General features: G+C 36.3%; 1 protein-coding gene across 2 annotated transcripts in view; it reads right to left on the bottom strand.

Moving 5' to 3' along the window:
• The window catches only part of NELL1 (neural EGFL like 1), a 963,285-nt gene that overhangs the window by 200,323 nt on the left and 741,695 nt on the right, over positions 1 to 21,267 (bottom strand). For both annotated transcript variants that reach the window (XM_017858414.1, XM_017858423.1), the window contains exon 15: positions 17,065 to 17,160. In XM_017858414.1, the coding sequence (XP_017713903.1) occupies positions 17,065 to 17,160 (96 nt within the window). The remainder of the gene's footprint in view (positions 1 to 17,064; positions 17,161 to 21,267) is intronic.

The following is a 21,267-nucleotide window of genomic DNA, read 5'->3' as shown; positions in this document are numbered from 1 at the left end:
ACCCAATAAATTAGGATAATCATTGATTCATTCATTCAATAAATATTTCTTGAGTGCAAACTGAGTTCCAGGGACTGTTCCAAGAGCTGGGCTGTAGCAGCAAACACTGACAAAAAAATCTTTGCATTCATGGTGGGTGACCATCAAGTGGGAGGAACAGACAATACAAAAGATAGATCGGTGATACATTTAGTGTCTTGAATGGTGAAAAGTGCAACAGAAAAAATGAACAGCAGGGAAATTGGGTGCTATTATCTGGGGCCAGGTTCAGTATTGCAATCTTAATGGAATGGTAGAAAATGTCTTACTAATAAGTAACACTTAAATAGAAACCTAAAAGCAGGTTAAGAAATGAATCCTGGATATATATGGAGGAAAAATATCCCAGAAAGAGAGAACACTAGGTATAAATGCCCTGAGGTATTGCTGATATGTTTGAAACATGGCCAGGGGAAGGGGTGTAGAAATATGTGGTGAAATTAGACAAGCAATGTAGGGTGAAGGATGTTGGTCAATGCTTACCTTCTGGATTATAAAGATTAAGTGACATACATCAATCCTGTAGCACGAAGTCTAGCTTAAATGAAGGTCTAGCCTAAACATTAAATAAGAGCTATGTCGTTTAAATGGTTCCTTCACCATTCTGACCCTAATTTTCAGAGACTAGGGAAGTATTGCTACTGTGAAAGACACTGGGACAAAAATACACATATGAAAATAAATGCAAACATCTCCAAAAGGCTAATGCATGGAATTTATGGAGAACACACAAGTGAATGCAGTATTTCCACATAGCTGGAGACCAAGCATCTGGAAAAATTTTAGGCTTGCCCTTCAGTGTTAGCATCATTTTACTGAAACAGAGTACCATAAGAATTTGCTGACAGTAAATTTAAAAGTGCAGTTTGCAGTTCTTTAACCATTCCAATCAGATGGTCTGCTCCAAAAGAAACCGCTGGACAATTTAAGAACCAGGAAAATACTATATCTGGCCATTCTTATCTGATCAGTGCTATGAAAGGCCATAGCTTTGTCTATGGAAGGAAGTGGGGACTCGCTTATCTTCCTGAAATGAACTTCTAGTTTATGAATATCAAGGTTTTTTAAATAAGATGTTAATGCTTCTGTCATTCAGAACATGATATACAAATCCAACATGCCCTCATTTATATATATAACACCTATATATATATATAATTAACACCTTGGAATGGGAAGAATGGCACCAGTAGGAAAGGAATAGAAGAAAAATAGTGTTTTGGTTTGGAGACACTCTGGGTTAATAATTACTACACAGATTCAGCAATACTTTGAAGGGGTTTTTTTTTTTTTTTTTTTTTTTTTTTTTTTTTTTTTTTTTTTTTTTTATTATCTTTAATGTTCTAGTAGTCATGTGCCTAGTGCAGGTTTGCTTACATATGATACTATATGCCATGTTGGCTGTGCTGCCACCCATTCACTCGTCGAGCACCCATCAATTCATCATTTATATCTTGTATAACTCCCCAAATTGCAAGCCCTCCCTCCTCCCCTCCCCCCTCCCATGATGCGCCCCAGCTGCGTGATGCTTCCCGCTTTCCCGAGTCCAAGTGATCTCCATTGGCTTCGTTCCACCAATGAGTGACCATGCCGGTGTTTGGTTTTTGTTCTTGTGATAGTTTGCCTAAGGATGGAATGGTTTCAGCCTGCATCCATGTCCCTACAAAGGACGCCCAAACTCATTCCTTTTTTATGGGTGCATAGTATTCCATGGTGTATATGTGCCACTTTCTTATCCATTCTGTCACAGAATTGGACTTTGGGGGTTGATTTTCAGTCTTTGCTATTGTGAATAGTGCTGCCAATAAACATACGTGTCATGTGTCTTTGAGCTAGAATAATTTGTAATCCTTTGCGCGCTATATACCCAGTAGTGGGATGGCGTGGGATGGCTGGGTCATATGGTACTAGAACTAGAAGGGGTTTTTTTTTTTGGGAGGGGGTGATTAGAAAGGGAAGTTAAACAAATGTTGGTTGTGCTACGGGGATGGGTGGTAGGAAAAAACGGAAGAGAAAACAAGTAAACATGCAATTAAATGTAATACATTTTATGAAGGGAAAATCAAGTTGATACGGAGTGCACTGGAGGGAACCTAATCTTGAGCAAGGAGTCTGAAAAATATCTTGGAAGAAAAGCTTACAATCTATGTGAAAAAATAGGAAAAGATGGGACTGCGTATTATGGGAAGAAGAAGGAAACTAGAGAAAGAAAAACAGAGTTGCTTTGATAAACTTTTACAGTGTTTAGTGCAGGAGGAATATTGATTAAAAGTTAAAATGGAAAAGGTACTCAGAGCGAGTCATTGATGCTACTGTAAGAAGTTTGGTGTTTATAACAAAAGCACTGGAAAAGATTTAAGTTTTTTCAGCAGGGAGACATTTTGATTATAGTTATATTTTATAAGGATTATACAGGCTGCAATGCAGGAAGAACATTTTTGTGAGGGAGGAGTAAGCTGGGGATTTGAAGACTTGTGTCCTGAAATCATTTCAGGCAAAAAACAAATATGAGTGGTTTATACTAGGAGGTAAGGATGGAGGGAAAAAAAAGATGCACTTTAGTGATTGAATGGAAAAGTAAGGGAGAAGGAGACATCAAGGATAACTCTGGCTACATATGATCCAAAAATATCAGGAATGCAGGCATGTGATTGACAACAATATTTTTTTCATCCTTCCCAAGACGTATCATAACAGTATTGTGGCTTTGGAGACTAATACAAAAATAAAAGAGTTTCTTCTTGTTAAATTGTCTACTTTTTCAGTGAATGTTTCACGCAGTTCCTGTGTGCTAGGCACTACCCTGGCCTCCAGAAATAAAATGGCAAAGACAGAACCCCTGCCCTCCTGGAGTTTATATTCTGGCTGGGCAGTGAAGCCATATGAAAAGTACTATTGTGTCAGAGAGTGATAAAGGCTCCAAAGAACAATAACACAGCAATAGGGAGGAGGAAATATATTATTTTAGATAGGGGTCAGGGCCTGTCTGAGGAGGTAATGTTTGTGCAGAAACCTTTTATACAGGAGGGAGGTGACAGTGAAAATATCTGAGGGAAGAATATTCCAAGCAAACAAAGCAGTAAGGAAAATACGGTGTGAGTTGGTTGAAGGTAAATAAATTGAAAAATTATAATAAAATAAAATAATTTTTAAAAAGTAAGGAAAACATAACTGACATATTCTAGAAAATCAAAAGACAATTATGGCCAGAAAAAAGAGGATAAAAAGTGAGGGAGAGCACATTGAATGGTGAGGACAAACAAATTTCATAGGTAGGTGGGCCCAGAGTAACTAGGGCCTTATAGGCCATTGTAATAATTTTGACTTTTATGCAGTGAAAATGGGGAGCTATAAAGGATGTGAAGCAGAGGAATGACAAAATATAACTTAGGTTTCAATAATGTCCCTTTGGCTACTACGTTAAAAGGAGACTATAGGTGCATAACAGTGGAAGAAGATGAGTTAGGAGGTTTTTTGCCATCATCTAGATTAGAGATTATGATGTAAAAAGTAATGTAAAAGGGTGATAGCAGTGGAGATCATACGAAGTTGGGATTTAAGATATATTTTAAAAGCTAAGCCAAAGATTTTGAATATGCAGTGCAAAATAAAGAAATCATGGATGATTTCAAGACCTCAGCCCAGAGAATGTGAAAGATTATAGTTTGCCATCAAATGTAATGAAAGAAGACTTGGAAGAAGCAATATGAGTCTGTGGCCATACCACCCTTAACATGCCCGATCTTGACTGATCTTCAGAACTCAAGGGTTGGGCCTGGTTGGTACTGGCTAGTTAGTAATACGGGGTATTGTAGAATTAAAAAAAAAAAGTTTGAGAGAGGAAAATCAGGACTATTCTGGATTATTGGAAACAATAACTAATTTTTCTATTATTTTTATTAATATCATGCTTATGATCAATATGTAAATCTGTATGTGTGTAATAGGCAGAGAGACTATTCCAAACAAAAGCTCAGAGGTTTGAAAAATGAAGGTGCATTTCAGTGACTTGAAGTAGTTCAGAATGGGTTGCAGCTTAAGATTTCTTTAAAGGGGAGGGGCGCGGTGGCTCACGCCTGTAATACCAGCACTTCGGGAGGCCGAGGTGTGTGGATCATGAGGTCAGGAGATCAAGACCATCCTGGCTAACATGGTGAAACCCTTTCTCTACCAAAAAAATACGAAAAAAAAAAAAAAGAAAAATTAGCCGGGCCTGGTGGTGGGCTCCTGTAGTCCCAGCTATCCCGGAGACTGAGGCAGAAGAATGGCGTGAACCCGGGAGGCGGAGCTTGCAGTGAGCCAAGATCATGCCACTGCACTCCAGCCTGGGTGACAGAGTGGAATAATAATAATAATAAAATAAATAAATAAATAAATAAGATTTCTTTAAGGAGAAGTAGGAGATAAAGCTGGAGAGGGAGGAAGAGGCCCAATTATGGAAGTCTTTAGATTGTATGCTATGGAAGTTGGACTTTATCTTTTAAGCACTGAGGAGGTACTGAAGTGTTTTTCTTAGTAAGATATTCTTTAATCTTTCCAGATCTCCCCTCATGGGCTTAATCTCTTTAGCTAAAATTGCTGCCACCCATAGATAACTTCAAGTTCTCTGTTAAACTGGAAAATGCTTTAAAACCACATTAGCTCAAAAAAACAAAAACTGCTTATCGTTTCAGACACTACCATAATGAATGCATAGATCTTGCTGTGTGATTAATCAATTCATCATAATTCGTATCTAAGTGAATGTTTTCAGGAACTACTTTTTCTGATCATTCAGTGGGTCCTACTAGGAGCAAATGATGCAAATCCTAAGAGTTCTATTCCTTCTGAGTTAGGCTATTGGCTTCAATTCGCCTTTTTCCACATGATTTAGTGTAGTGCATATTCTTGGATACAAAGACTTATGGCTAGTTACTAGGTAAAGTTTGTAACTTCTGGGCTCCAGCTGCTCACAGTTTCACAGAAAACTAGATTTCCTTCCTATTTATCCTTTGTGTTTAAAGTTACAGTGGTGTTTGTATTTCCCAGGATACATGATTAAAAATGAGGATATGAACCAAACTCTTGGCTTTCACAGTTCAGTAGTGTGTGCTTGCTTGGTGAAAAGCAAGATCTGCTTGTCATCTAGTCAAGAATTATTTTCTGCATTACTAAATAGACAAAGTAATCCCTAACAGCCTTTATTTATTTGACAGAGAATGCCCATCTGTTTAAAAGATTGGCTCCCTTCATTAATGGTAAAGTTACAAAGGGCCCTATGGAAAGGTGGACTGACAAAACTATTAGAAATAGACAAAAATTTCTATTCTATTCTTGTTAATGACATTTCTTCCCCATTCTTGATATAATATACTTTAACTTAGGTGTCTTTTCAATAAGGTTTGAATTAGAGTTATTACAACTTCAGATCTATAAAATGAAAAGACTGGACCATGTGAAATTGAGGGTCCTTGTCTATACTCATTCATTTATCAAATGTTTATTGAATTCAAATGTAATGTAACAAGATATAAAATCTTGATTTTCCCATGCCACAGTTTTGATAGACAATAATGTAATGTTGTTAAGGACTTCTAAGTGCCAAAGTTGGGTGCTAAACTATGTTTGCAATACTTGTAAAAATCAGCTGTGCCTGCATTAACCATTTGTCAACTTCCACATATTTGGATGATTACTCCAATTTTACATGGAAAAGCTGAGGTTGTCCCTATTCACATGGCTGATGAGTAGTGGAATCTGAGAATAGAATCCAGGTTTCCTGATGCCAAATTGAGAATTAGAATGTTTGCCTTTCTTCAATTTGAGGAATCAACGAAGGACTAAGAAAATATTTGTAGAAGTATAAGTGGGGTAGCCTTTTGAATGAGATCTCAACTCCTCCTATATACAAAGAGTCACCCATGCTATCAATAATACAGTGAGAACTTGGTGTTAAATCTTCAATTTAACTTCAAGAGATGAGAAGTAAACAATAGCAAAAAAAAAAAAAAAAAAAAAATCCCTTCCAGGGACCATACCCAGGTTAAACATGCCACTATTCCAGGTGCTGAACTAGCTCACTCTTTCCCCAGAGCAGAACTCTAGTGCATAAATTAATTTTTGTTAGCTTGATAAGACGTTACATAAAATGTTTGTGGGAACAGAGAGAATATGAGCTGGAAAGATGATACAAGTAAAATCACTTTACACTTGAATTGTACAGTGAGAGGCTGTAAGAACTAATAGAAGAACAAGAGAGACTTCAGTAGCAAAAGATAAATATAAGACATGGCTTTACTGTTTAGCTGCTGAGTATCCTCGGGCAAGCAGCCTATTATTTCTGAGTCTCAATTTTATCCCCTGGATAATTAAAGTTATCAGTAGCTATAATTTCTAGACACTGACTGTGTTCCAGGTTTTCTACTAGGTGTTTCAAGTACAATATCTCATTTAATCTCATAATAAAATTATGTAGTAAGTAATATCAACATCTCTTTTCTTTTTTGGGTGGCAAACTGACACTTAGAAACGTTAAGTATATCTGATCCAGTGTTACAGAGCCGGGTAAATAGTGGCAGCTTAACTAAAACTAAGCTATTGTGACTTCAGATATTGTGATTTTCCCCCCTTTTTTGTTTACTCTTTTCCTGCCTTAGGCACAAAAACGTTGAAAGGAATATGTAAAACAATGCACATGATCAAATAAGAGATTATGGCTCATTACTCACAGGAAAATGTAATTTATTTTACCTCCTGTATAATCTGTTAGGTTTAACTGCCCTTAGGCACTGACAAAATGATCAAGAGGTAGCAGATTATAAAGCAAAGTGCATGAAATTTGGATTCCGTAATACATGGGTTAGAATCCCAACCTGACTACTTACTTGCTGAATGACACTTATACATGTCCTCATATATGTCCAAAAGGATAAAAGTAACTCCCTCACAGGAAATAATAAATGCAAAAGTTTGGGGTTCACAATAGATGTACAGTAGATTAATGTAAATTTCACTTCACAGAGGCAGATTTAATATCAAAACTCAGACCTCTGATCATCAATACAGTACTCTTTTCAGTATACCAGACAACATCTTTATTTTCTCATTCAAATTCTTGCTTGTGAAAAAAAGACATGGATGTTTCCAGTTAATTGAAATGACTTGAAAATGTGCTTTTGTCTGGACAATGAGACTAAAATTGCTGGAGATATTTTCCATATGTTTACAACCTGGAAAAATGAAAATCTTCGCAGGATCAACGACAAGGGTTGTGAAATAGCTCCAAGTGGCTCTAAGAATTGCAAGTCAACCCTATTTTTTATCCAAGGGAAGTATGCCGGATGTTTAGCAGAGATGTCATTCAAGAAAGAAGAAAAACATTGAGTGGGTAGAACTGAAGAGATGAAAAGGGTACTGCACAGGGCAAGACTTCTCAGCTGTTCTAAACATGATCACGTTCTCTCAGTCTTAGCAGGTTTAAGCTCCTCTCATCTTCTAGTTTGATGCCTCTCTTCTGCCATTCTTAATTTCTGGAAACATCCAGGACAGGAAGTTCTTCAAAGCATATTCGCATCTACCTGACTTTAATAGAGTTTTTAAAAAGCATTTGCAACCCTCCTTTTACTAGTGGGTTCAACTAGATGGGCAATGCAGAGAAACCTCAAATCATCATATTTCTCTTTTTCAATGATGTCATAGAAGCCCTGCTTACTCCTTTCTGAGCATCAGGCACAAGAAAAGAAGCAACATTGATGATAGAAGTTGCCATTTACTGAGCAAGTATCATGTGCCAGACAACCTGAGAAAGCTCAAATTGAGAAAAGTTAAATAATTCCCCGGTCTGCTATGGATGTAAAGATGTACTTTTGCATTCATTCTTCCCCCAGATGCCCTTGTCACAGTCCTGTGATAACTGGAGAGGAAACAGAAGAAATATTTTATTCTCTGTTATGGGAAGGGAGTAAGTATTTACCTTCTTAAAAATTCTTAAAATCTCTCCCACTAACAGGGATGGGTAAAGTAATTATCAATAGATGGATGCTGATAGGGATCTCTCAAAATACAAGCAAGATTTAAAATATTAAAGAGCACAGAAGTCTTTGTTTCTGATCATTCTTTTTACCTGGTAAATTGACAATATACCTCAGGCAAACTATTACTCTCTGTCTACATATCTGCAAGTCCATGGGGCACAGAAAAGATAGTAGAATAAATTTTTCTGCAAAAAATTTTCCTTTAGAAAAGGTTAAAAATCCCAAGTAACTCAGAAAAATTTTGACTGTTATGTTCTCTTTATTTTAAGCTTTTAAAAATCATTTGTTATTATAAACATAATTTAAATGTATTATTTTAAAAATTAGAAAATTGGAAACATATAAGCAAAACAGGAAAATAATAACCACTCAAAATTATATTGTGAATGAACAAAGCTGTTCAAAGTTGTTTGCTTTTTACTGATATCCCTAAATATTCTTGATCAGATACTTACTATATTTCAAAAACACTTGGATAGTGTGAGAGGTTCAAAGCTTATGAGAGTTTATTTAATAATAGTTACAGTAAATGAACCTATTTCTGAACAAATGTGGAGGAAAACGTCAAGGTCTGCTATTTTTATAACATCAGCACATTTTTTCCAATTATTTTATACTAGACTGTGTTCTAGCCTACACCTTGGGTAGTCGTGTCCAGTTCTCACAGTCTGATTCACAAATCACTAGTTATAGATACCTGATATCTACACAACTGCATTTAAACACTCTAAAATCATATAATATATAATGGCGAAATGTAGTATAATTGACAGGCTTGTCTGATTTACAATCCAGTCCAATTTTCTACCAAAAAATAATGATTAATTGAGTGGCTTTGTAATACAGAAAGCATTTCAGTGCAAATTCTCCTTAAAATGTACAAGTGTTGGCTGGGTACACTTTGGGAGGCTGAGGAGGTGGATCTCATTAGGCCAGGAGTTTGAGACCTGCCTGGTCAACATGGCAAAACCCCATCTCTACTAAAAATACAAAAATTAGCCAGGTGTGGTGGAGAACATCTGTAATCCCAGCTACTCGGGAGGCTGAGGCACAAGAATCGCTTGAACCCGGGAGGCGGAGGATGCAATGAGCCAAGATCACACCACAGCACTCCAGCCAGGGTGATGGAGTGAGATTCCATCTCAGGAAAAAAAAACAAACAAAGACGTTACAAGTGTGTGTGGTGTGTGCATCTAAGTCTTATACTATAAGATGAATTCTTTTATTGTTACATACATTTAAATTTTTCTTCTAAGAAAGAGGATAGGTATACTATCTTCCTTTAGGAGAACACAAGGTTTGGAGTCACATGTTCCTTGGGTGGAGCATCATGTTTATTCCACCATTGAGAGAGGGCGAACACAGAGCAGGCTGAGTTTCCACACCAACCTGATTCCTAAGACTACAAGGTGTGTCTCTCATAGCACATGATGGATATCAACCAGTCTCTGGCTCTTGAATGGGTAAGCATTTTCTAATCACAGTAAACCCTTAAGTACTTCTAAAAATGTTCAGGAGATGATTAAAAGTGTTTTTCTTGTCAAAAAATGCTTATAATTTTCATATTATCAAATAACACTGCGCCATTATTACCTATAAAATATATATATACACATATATATGCATATTTTTTAAAAGAGACTTTTAAAAATGCTACATCTAGACCACGAGTTCTTAATGGGATGAGATTTTGTCTCCCAGGGGATATTTGGCAATGTCTGGAGACTTTTTCTTTAACCTTACTAGAGACTTTTTTAAAGTTTTACTTAATTTTGAATATTCTCACCACAAAGAAATGACAAGTGTTTAAGGTGATAGGTATGAAAACATTTTTGATGATCACAACTGGAGGTGTACTACTAATTACATTTCATGAATAAAATCCAGGGATGACACTAAACATCCTACAATGCATAAGACAGCCCTCCACAACAAAGAATTATCTGTTCTAAAATGTCAATAGTGTCTTCTAGGTTAAGAAATCCTGATCTATGACATTACAATCAGATACCACAGAAATACAAAAGATCCGCACAGACTATTATGAACACCACTACATATGCAAACTAGAATATCTAGAGGAAATGGATGAATTCCTGGAAACACATTATCTCCCAATACTGAATCAGAGAGAAACTGAAATGCTGAATAGACCAATATCAAGTTCCAAAACTGAATTTATAATAAAATCCTACCATGCAAAAATGTCCTGGACCAGATGGATTCACAGTCAAATTCTACCAGACATACAAAGAGCTGACCAATTCTATTAAAACTATTCCAAAAAATCAAAGACAGGGACTCTTCCCTAACTCATTGTACAAAGACAGCATCACCCTGATAGCAAAACCTGACAAAGATACAATGAAAAAATAAAACTAAAGACCAATGTGCCTGATGAACATAGTTGCAAAAATTCTCAACAAAATATTAGCAAACTATAATCAATGGGATATGAAAAAGTTAGCTCACCATGATCAAATAAGCTTCATTCCTGGGATACGAAGTTGGTTCAACATGTACAAATCAATAAATGTTATTCACTACATAAACAGAATTAAAAATGAAAACCATATGATTATCTCCATAGATGCAGAAAATGCTTCTGATAAAATCCGATCTCTCTTCATGATGAAAACTCTCAACAGACTAGCCACTGTAGGAACACACCTCAAAATAATAGGAGCCATCTATGACAAACCCACAGCCAACATCATAGTGAATGGGCAAAAACTGGAAGCATTCCCCTTGAGAACTGGAACAAGACAAAGATGTTCACTCTCACCACTCCCATTCAACATGGTATTGGAGGTGCTAACCAGAGCAAATGGCAAGAGGAAGAAATAAAAGACAGCCTATTAGGAAAAGAAGAAGTCAAACTGTTTCTCTCCATGCACAATATAATCCTACATCTAGAAAGCCCTAAAGACTGCCAAAAAGCTCCTGGAACTGATAAATGACTTCAGGAAAGTTTCAGGATAGAAAATCAATGTACAAAAATTAGTAGCATTTCTATACTCCAATAACTTTCAAACTGACAGCCAAATCAAGAATGGAATTCCATTTACAATAGCCACACGAAAATATTCCTCGAAATATATCTAACCAAGGAGGTGCAATACATCTACAAGGAGAACTACAGAGCACTGCTATAATAAATCATAGATGACACAAACAAATGAAAAAACATTCCATGCTCATGGATTGGAAGAATCAGAATCATTAAAATGGCCATACTGCCCAAAGCAACCTACAAAATTCAATGTTTTTCCTATCAAACTACCGATGTAATTTTTCACTGAACTAGAAAAAAACATTCTAAAATTCATTTGGAACCAAAATAAAAAGACTGCATAGCCAAAGCAATGCTAAGCATAAGAAACCAAGCCAGAGGCATCACACACTACCTGACATCAAATTATATTATATGGCTACAATAACCAAAACAGCATGGTACTTGTAAAAAAAGACACAGAGACCAATGGAACAGAACAGAGAACCCAGAAATAAAGCTGCACACCCACAGCCATCTGATCTTCAATAAAGCTGACAAAAATAAGCAGTGGGAAAAAGACTCCCTAGTCAATAAATGGTGCTGAGATAGCTGGCTAGCCATATGCAGAAGAATAAAACTGGACTCCTACCTTTCACCATATACAAAAAATTAACTCAAGATGGATTAAAGAATTAAATATAAGACCTCAAACTATAGAATCCTATAAAAAATCTAGAAAACACCATTATGGCCATCAGCCTTGGGAAAGAATTTATGCCTAACTCTTCATAAGCAACTGCAACAAAAACAAAAATTGACAACTAGGTCTTAATTCAACTAAAGAGCTTCTGCACAGCAAAATAAACTATCAACAGAGTAAGCAGACAACCTAGAGAATGGGAGAAAATCTTCACAACCTATGCATCCAACAAAGGTCTAATATTCAGAATATATAAGGAACACAAGCAATTAAACAAGCAAAAACAAATAACCCCATTAAAAAACTGGCAAAAGACATGAACAAACACTTCTCACAAGATGACAGACATATAAGCAGCCAACAAACATATAAAGCAATTCTCATTACTAATCATTGGAGAAATAAAAATCAAAACCACAGTGAAATACCATCTCCCACCAGTCAGAATGGCTATTATTAAAAAGTCAAAAAACAACAGATGCTGGTGAGGCTGCACAGAAAAGGGAACACTTATACATTGTTGGTGGGAATATAAATTAGTTTAGCTACTGTGTAAAGCAGTTTGGAGATATCTCAAAGAACTCAGAATATTATCTGACCCAGAAATCCCATTACTGGATATATACCCAAAATAAAACAAATCTTTCTACCAAAAAGACATATGCACTCACATGTTCACTGCAGCACTATTCACTGTAGACATTCACAAATATATAGAATCAATCTAAGTGCTCAATAGTGGAGTGGATAAAGAAAATATGGTACATATACACCATGGAATACTAAACAGTAATAAAAAGAATGAAATCATGTCCTTTGCAGAAACATGGATGAAATTGGAAGCCATTATTCTAAGTGAATTAACACAGGAACAGAAAACCAAGTACCTCATGTTCTCACTAATAAGTAGGAGCGAAACATTAGGTAAATGTGGACATAAAGATGGCAATGATAGAAACTGGGAACTACTAGAGTGGGAAATGAGAAGGGGCAAGGGCTCAAAAACTCCTGAGTACTGTTCTCAGTACCTAAGTGACAGGATTACTCCTCCTATATCTAGGATTTTATTGCATCATGCAATATAGACAGGTAAGAAACCTGTTCATGTAACTCCTGAATCTAAAATAAAAGTTGAAAAAGATTAAGAACAGACATTAGGATCCACCTACATTCACATTCATAAACTCCTGCCTTCTTCCTTCTTCTCTGTTTGGATGTGCAAGTCCACACCTGCATGTGCACACACAGGCGCCTGTACACACACACACACACACACACACACACACACACACACACACAGTCAGTTCCACACAGTCTGGCATCTGAATCCCAGTTTGTGGCTATTCAACGTCAGATAAGTAAGCAATACATCTTGTTCCATCATCAAGAGTACAAGCTGTAAGGAGTCAAAGACTAAAACCAGAAAATTTCAAGAGAAGTTTGAGAGGTATGGAAAAGGTTCCAAAACAAGGAGTTTAAAATCAGAGCCAAGGTTTGTGAATACATAACAGGGTTCATGGTGTGGCGGTTTTAAAATATGCCCACAAATACTTTGACAATCGTTTTTTTTTTTTTAAGTGGTGGTGCCTAATTCCTCTCCCCTTGATTGTGGGCTGGACTGAGTCTCCTCTAAGGAATAGAATACGGCCAACGTGAAAACTCGATCAACATTTGATTGAGTCACAAAAAGCATTATAGCTTCCTCCTTGCTTTCACTCTCTTTCTCATCACTTGACGTGGAGGATTCCAGTGGTCATGTCGTAAGGCCACTCACATAGACTGTAGAAAGGCCCACAAAATGAGAAACTGAGGCCTCCTGCCAATTGCCACAAGAGTGAGCCATCTTGGAAACAAACTCCCCAACCTTCAGACAATTACTGGCCCAGTCAACATCTTGACTGCAATCTCATAAAAGTCACTGAGCTAGTACCACTCAGCTAAGCTGCTCTCAAATTTCAAACCACAGAAACTATGAGATAATAAACATTTGTTATTTTAAGCCACTAAAAAAAATAGAAATCCTGATCTAGTCATAGCTCCATATTTCGTATTTAATCTATCCTTCTTGTTGCTTGCAAATTTGCAAGTAAAAATACCAAATAGAAAACTTAGTCTCACATACTTCTTAGAGGGTGACTTTCTGCTGTTTGGTGGCAGTTAACATACATTTGGATTTAGTGTAGCTCTTTGATTTTACATGTGAAAATTCTCTAGGAGGACTTTGTGTTGTTTCATGCTGTTTTGTGGGTGGCTACATTACATCAGTGTGGTATTCTGTCCTTTTAGTTCTTAGCCAGGTTGAGAAGAGAGCATTTACCAGCAGCCCTTTTCCATCCTAAGAGTGGAAAAACTACTACTCTTACTGATTCTTCACTCATCTTTCTCTTTACACATCTCCATGCTAATTGTAAAAGTAAATCAAACTAAGCACACAGAGAAGGAAGTTGAAGGGTAGGAGAAGAACTAGAATTATACGTTGTTTAGAAACCAAAGGAGGCAAAATGTTTGCTCAAGGCGGGTTATGAAAAGTTTAAGGTTACTGAAATGTCATCAATGGAAAGTAAATGCAGAGTTGTTCATCTGTGTGTTCCATACCAAACACAAGTGGGATTATTAACATCAGATAGGAATTTTCTTTAACAAATTATTTAAATGATTTTACTAAGTGTACTTGAATTTCGAAAGGCTGAATATTGCAAGCAATGAATAAAACCAATAACTAGGGGGATAAAAGAACATGCTTAAGACTAAACATAAGTGGATTCTATATAGCTCAAATGGGACCATTTACTTAGCCTTAAAATTAAAATAAATCACATGAAAGATTTAGTGTAATCATGCCACAAGACATTCACAATTCATTTGCATTTTTCCTTTGGCACTATGAGTCTCAAGGCATCTAGCACAACTATTCGAAGGCAAATAGACTTATTTAATGTTTATTGCTAATGATCAACATGACAAAATAACTCAGACAAGATAATGGCTCAGATTTTCTGTATTAAGCCCATAATGTATTTAGATCCCTTGCGCACAACTGACTGATAAATATGTACTTTATTCATTCCATGAAAAATCTGATAGAATTTGAGTATTGGCCAATATTAAGTGGAATGACTTTGCTACAGATGAAGTATAGCATTAAATGCAGAGAAACCTTGTTTTATTTTATTGTATTTTTTCCCTTTATGATGGTTGTACAAGAGTTCAAGAATATGTAATTCTCCATGTCAACTTTAATATTTACATAGGGACCCATGCTTGCCTATCTCTGTCTAACTTTTTCCCTGGTCTTGATTTTCTCCTTTATAATTTTCTGACTCCACATTACAAACCAGACTGTAAGCACTGATGCAATCACCCACTTACTGGGCAGAGAAAAGGACAAAGGACAAATCAAGAAGGCATGAGACACAATAATCAACTCTTACTGGTCTGCCACTGATCACAGGCCCTGGTCTAAGGTAATGTTTCCCTCCAGTTCTTTGTAATGTAAGAAAATAAGAATGTTACAGTAGTTGCTAGTTGCTATGGTTAAATATCCTGAGGTGCTTGGTGAAAATGCAGATTCGTGAAACCACCCCCTGATATTCCATCTAGTTTGGAGAGGTGGCCCAAGAATATACATTTTAATAAAAAATCCATGTAGTATCCTTGAAAAACCCATGCAAGGTTTGATAACACAGGCTTTGTGGGATACAATTGTGTTTTATTCTCAGTGCTAATAATTGCATAAGTTACTTACACTAGCTAAACTTTAGTTTGATTACATATAAGAGTAGTAATATCTACCTCCTTTGTTTAATCTTAAAATATTAATTTAAAAATCCTAACAATTATTGCATAATAAATGGCATATCATTAGTAGTAGTATCCATGATTATTGACATTATCATTATCACCATTCTGTCCCCATTAATTCTGTGCATTCAGTTTAGGGAATAGAGCAGTTCTACAGGAAGCAGTAAGAAATCTTTTTTTTTTTTTCATTTTAAAAAACCTACTTAAAATTAATTGTAGTGCAGTAAAGACATGTGTCCTAAGTTACCCTTAAGTTTCTTAGCTTTTAGCAAAAATTCTTTAGCTCTATGTGGTAATTCTCTTGGGCTGCTCAAAGGTTGTACATGGCTCTTTCACATTTTTTAAAGAAAAAACAATTATTTGATATATTTTTTATTTGTTGATAATGTCAGAAAATAGAGAAACAGTGGTGCAAATATTGTTCACTGATTTCCTTATTGAACAATTTTAGTTACCTTTTGACATGCGTTTAAAAGGATTAGGCTGCCTCATAAATATACAGGCAGCGCAATGTAATAGGTTGGTCAGGGTGAGATATAATAAATGTGCACATTAAAAAATGTTATCTAAATTCAGAAGCTTCTAAACGTGAAGGAAAGGAAACAAGAGCTTTGCTTATATCTCTGGCACTAGACAAAGACACCTCCCCGTTCATGTAATAATAAGGATAATAAATACGACATCCTATTTCCATTTTTCTATGCTATGATAAGAAAAGCAGTAAGTGTGACATTCCAGAGTCAGAAAAAAAACACAATGCAGTGATTTTACCCTAACAAAACACATGGAAAAACAAACTAAAATATTCACTTTTACGTGTCATAATCCCCTTGTTTGTACTGACACACACATTGGCACTGAACATCAAATTTCACTTGTACACAAATAGGAGGACTTCTCCAATCAATAAGAGAGTTGGATTTCTCCAAATAGTGCCAAATGTAAGCATAACATTTATTGCAAATAGAAAGTTGCATATAATGTAATCTTACTTACACTAATTGGCTTATATTATCAGATCTATGAATGATAATGTTCTTGATAAACCAATATTAGAATAAAATCTCAAGCACACCAATAAAACTGCTGCTGGAGTTATTTAATGTGGTTTTACACAAGAAGCATGTGCTGCTCATTTAGATTCCATTGACACAGCAGATTGTTATAATTCTAATAACTGTGTGATGCTACCCAATAGATGATAAGTGAGGCAGGTCAGTTCATCAGGCTTTATCTCTAATTAGCACTAAAAACGCACACTGAGCTATAGCAGAGAAAAGACTTGACCTTGCTAAATTAAACGCGACGGAGGGAAGGCAAATGAAGCTCTATTTTCAGAGGTAGTCTTTTATGCAAGGATGGAAAGGTACCCACTTTGGGAGAGCCACATCCACCATCACAATACAATGTATCAAGTCAATCCACAGTATTATTCCTAAAGAAAGAGCTGTTATTCTTTCTGAATTAATCTTTCTACCAATCTTTCTCTCTATCCCCCATAAAAAAAGCTAGATTACCTTTCTCACAGTGACTTCCTGTGAATCCAGATGGACAGACACATTTGTTAGGAGCCACACACGTTCCACCGTATCTGCAGCCCTCTTCACAGAAAGCTGTTGCAAGAGAACAAAGTATTTATCTTAGATAAAATGCAATAAATAAATTCATGGTAAACAGCAGCAACATTGACGCAATTCTTTCTTTGCTGCATAGGGCAACAAACACTGTACATCTGTATTGTTACACTAGTATTACCATTTATACTCCGGAGTAAACTCCACTAACTCTTACTCTCATTTATACATTTGAAATCAAATAGTATAAATTGAGTAACTAGGAAGGGTAGGGTCAGGATGAAGGTGAAGACCTTTTAAATGTTCACCATTTTGTAACCTAATCTTTTTCATTAAATATCTCTTATGACAATAAAAACTTCTATGTTCTTTAAAAAAGATTTCTGATAGTCGATATAGTTTAATATTTATAACATAAATGTAACTATTTACATTTGAATATGTAGGCTGTTTCCAATATTTTGGTAATAAAAACAACGCCTTGTCCTGATAGCTAAAATGCTCAGCACAACCTAAAGTATTCCTTTATGAAAAATGCCTCATTGTGGAAATGCTGGTCCCAAGGCTATGGATTTTTAGGTTTTCTTGATAAGCACTACAAAGCTATTCTTACTCCTTCCCAGTGCTGTCCTGTCAGCCTTCTCAGAACAGGTTAGTTCCCCTTAGTAGATACTTGCATAGCATAAAATAGCTCCATGAACTTCTCCATTGCAATAGTAAATACAATTGTAAATTTACATATAATTTATTACCATCTCCTGCTTTATCAACTGAACTGCAAGACCCATAAGAATAAGTAGCATAATTGTTTTTACTCACCACTGTATTGTAGCCTCAGTATCTATTGACATAGTAGATGCTCAAAACAGATTTGTTAAATGAATTAATCTACATTCTACAGGTTGTTCTGATAGTAAAACTCTCACTCGAACAATTCTGCAACTCTTTCATCCAATTAATTTAATATCAAACCTTGCTGGATAACCAAGAATTTAGTGTACTAAACGTGCAAAATTTCTCATTAATGAAGATGATTGCAACTGTTAACCCTGAATTTATTTTATTCACAAGAAAGAGAAGTGAGCAAGTGTTTTAAATTTTAATCGTAGTTTGAAAATGACATCCTAGAAAAATGTCATGGTTATATTTTGCCATGATCACTCAAAATTAGTATGAGTTTAATTTCAAAAGCCACATGATGTGTTCAGAAAGTTGAACACTATTCCAAATACGCAGAACTTCTCACAATATTATTGTTTTTCACATCACTTAATATCCCTTGAATGATTTAACATTTCATAGCTTCAGCAATTAATTTCATCTTCCTTTGCCTCTGCCAAAGGACAATGTGTACCTTAGAATTCAAATATCATTTCCTATTTCTAGCATCTTAGAACATTTCCTATTTCTAGCACCTTAGAACAATTCTAAAAAATTAGTACCTGCCATGGTAAGTTCATCCAAAAAACCAAAATATATAAAATATACATGTTGTATGCAAAATCTCTTGTCCCAAAAATTACACCTTGTGGGCTCTGGTGACTGACATTTCAAAGAACAGTAAAGTGTTTTTGCAAGCTAAAATAACAGATGGAAAGCCAGTAAGAAAAAGCTTTAAGTAGCACCAAAAGAAGTCAGGGGCTTGAAAAGAGAAGGCCCAGCTTGGGTTTCTTTAGTGCAGAGTTGAAACAGCACTTCATCTAAGTTTTGCAGACCTGGTTAGGAGACTTGATGCTGTCTCATGGTAGGTATATGCGTTTGATTTACTCGGTCCTTAAGTAGAAATGATGATACAGTGGAAGGTTTTATGAGGAGAGCACGAGATGTTTGTGATGTTCTAAGGATGTGCAGATATTAGAATAAACAGAGTAGTATGATGATTAAATGAGTTAACATTTATAAAGAACTTAAAATGGTGTTCGGCACAGAGTGTTATGTAAGTGCCCTGTTAAATAAAATTAACTGATAACAGATTAATAAGCAGATAAATAAGCAGGCTTATTTTATTGTTATGACTGTGAAACACAGACCAGGAACAAACTGTCTAATATCCAGACAATATAAACCCGATATTAGAATACAATCTAATCATCATCATACAAGGTGTTGAGCTTCACCAAGATGGGCTCAAGGCATTCCTCTTTATTTACGCTTGATTTGCTTCCTAATAAGGGTAGTTTTCATTCTTATCATGGAGGTATTTAATAGGTATATTGTTCTTATTACAGAAATGGTGAACTTGTGCCCTAAGGTTGCATAGGTAGAAAGTAGCAGAGACAAGATTCAAGTAAACACATCTTTGCCTTCGAAATCTTACCCCTTCTTTATTTGTTACAGTGTGGGTTAGTCTGTAATCCGGTGTTCACAAAGGCAGGCTTATTTTATTTTTAAAATAGTTCCATAAGGGCTAAGGGAACTGACTAAAAATTAAAAGAAAAAAAAATGCCTAAATTGCACATATTGCATTAAAGGATGGGGATGAAGAGCTATTCAAGTTCATGTACCTATTATCTAATTTCTAGTTTTGCCTGAGACTCATTACATTTCTCCTAATCTAGGCACACATTATTTTCAATGTGATTTATCTGAAATAACCAAGAAAATCACTCCCTAGTTGAACCTTAGACAATAGACCAATGTAATTTCAACACAAAGCAAATAAAGAAGGGATATGTCATCAAAAACATAAACTATTTTGTGGAAATTAAGATCAATTCAAGCTTTATTTGAATATCTAATAAAATTTCAGAATATACTGACGTATCTTAGTCTAAAGATTGTGCATGGATTATTCATATATGGATAGGCTCTTCTTGATTGACTATGAACTCAGAAATTCAATGAAAAGGACTCTGATATGCAGAAGACTGGTAATTTGCACAGCATTATTTAGTTGATGGCAGAAGCAAAACAAGGAGCTGGGTCACCACTACATTGTCTTTCTAGTTTGTGAGGAGATGGGCTGGCGGATATTATACGGTCCTAATTCTGGCTCTATATTTATTAATTGTATGAACTATAGCAAATCATTCCACTCCTCTGTGCCTCAGTTTTCTCAAGAAAAAAAGCAGTTGAGGATAATAAAAACAATCATGCTGGGGGATTAAATTAAGTTACGAATATAGACCACCTAGCACAAGGCACGGCCAATGGAATGTGTTCACGAACTGGATGTGATTGTTGTTATTTACCACCAGGATTCTGCTTTTCCAGATAACAGTACAGTTGTGAACCAGTTTATGATCTAGATTCTAAACATGCAGCAGTAAGAAGGCAAAGATCCCTGTGCCATGGAGCTTATTCTTTAGTGAGGACTCCTCATCACTCCTTCCTTAACTGAGTACCCTTTGTAATATCATGTGGTTTGCAATGAAACTTAGAATCATAGCTCCTTTGAAAACTCAGAGAAACTCATGTACCATGGATATATGACTTCATATGTTGGTTCTTCTTCAACTGCTACCCAGATTCTGAAGTATGGCAAAAATAGATTGTGTGTGTGTGTGTGTGTGTAGTAAGATAAACCTGAATCTGTCATTATAGTGCCATTTGTTATTAACTTACTGCCCTGGAGGAGATGTTAGATTGGATCAATTGTAAAATGGTATGCTTCTAATATTGAAAGAACTCTTGGGGGCGGAGCAAGATGGCCGAATAGGAAGAGCTCCAGTCTCCAACTCCCAGCGCGAGCGACACAGAAGACCGGTGATTTCTGCATTTTCAACTGAGGTACTGGGGTCATCTCACTGGGGAGTGCCGGACAATCGGTGCTGGTCAGCTGCTGCAGCCCGACCAGCGAGAGCTGAAGCAGGGTGAGGCATTGCCTCACCTGGGAAGCACAAGGGGGAAGGGAATCCCTTTTCCTAGCCAGGGGAACTGAGACACACAACACCTGGAAAATTGGGTAATTCCCACCCCAATACTGCACTTTAAGCAAACGGGCACACCAGGAGATTATACCCACACCTGGTCAGGAGGGTCCCACGGCCACGGAGCCTCCCTCACTGCTAGCACAGCAGTCTGTGATCTAACCGAAACGGCAGCAGCGAGGCTGGGGGAGTGGCGCCCGCCATTGCTGAGGCTTAAGTAGGTAAACAAAGCCGCTGGGAAGCTCGAACTGGGTGGAGCTCACAGCAGCTCAAGGAA

The sequence above is a fragment of the Rhinopithecus bieti genome, unplaced genomic scaffold (assembly GCF_001698545.2).
Source record: "Rhinopithecus bieti isolate Rb0 unplaced genomic scaffold, ASM169854v2 scaffold_2350, whole genome shotgun sequence".
Taxonomy (NCBI): domain Eukaryota; kingdom Metazoa; phylum Chordata; class Mammalia; order Primates; family Cercopithecidae; genus Rhinopithecus; species Rhinopithecus bieti.
Note: the sequence above shows the minus strand (reverse complement) of the source record. Positions and strands in the feature narration are given on the sequence as shown.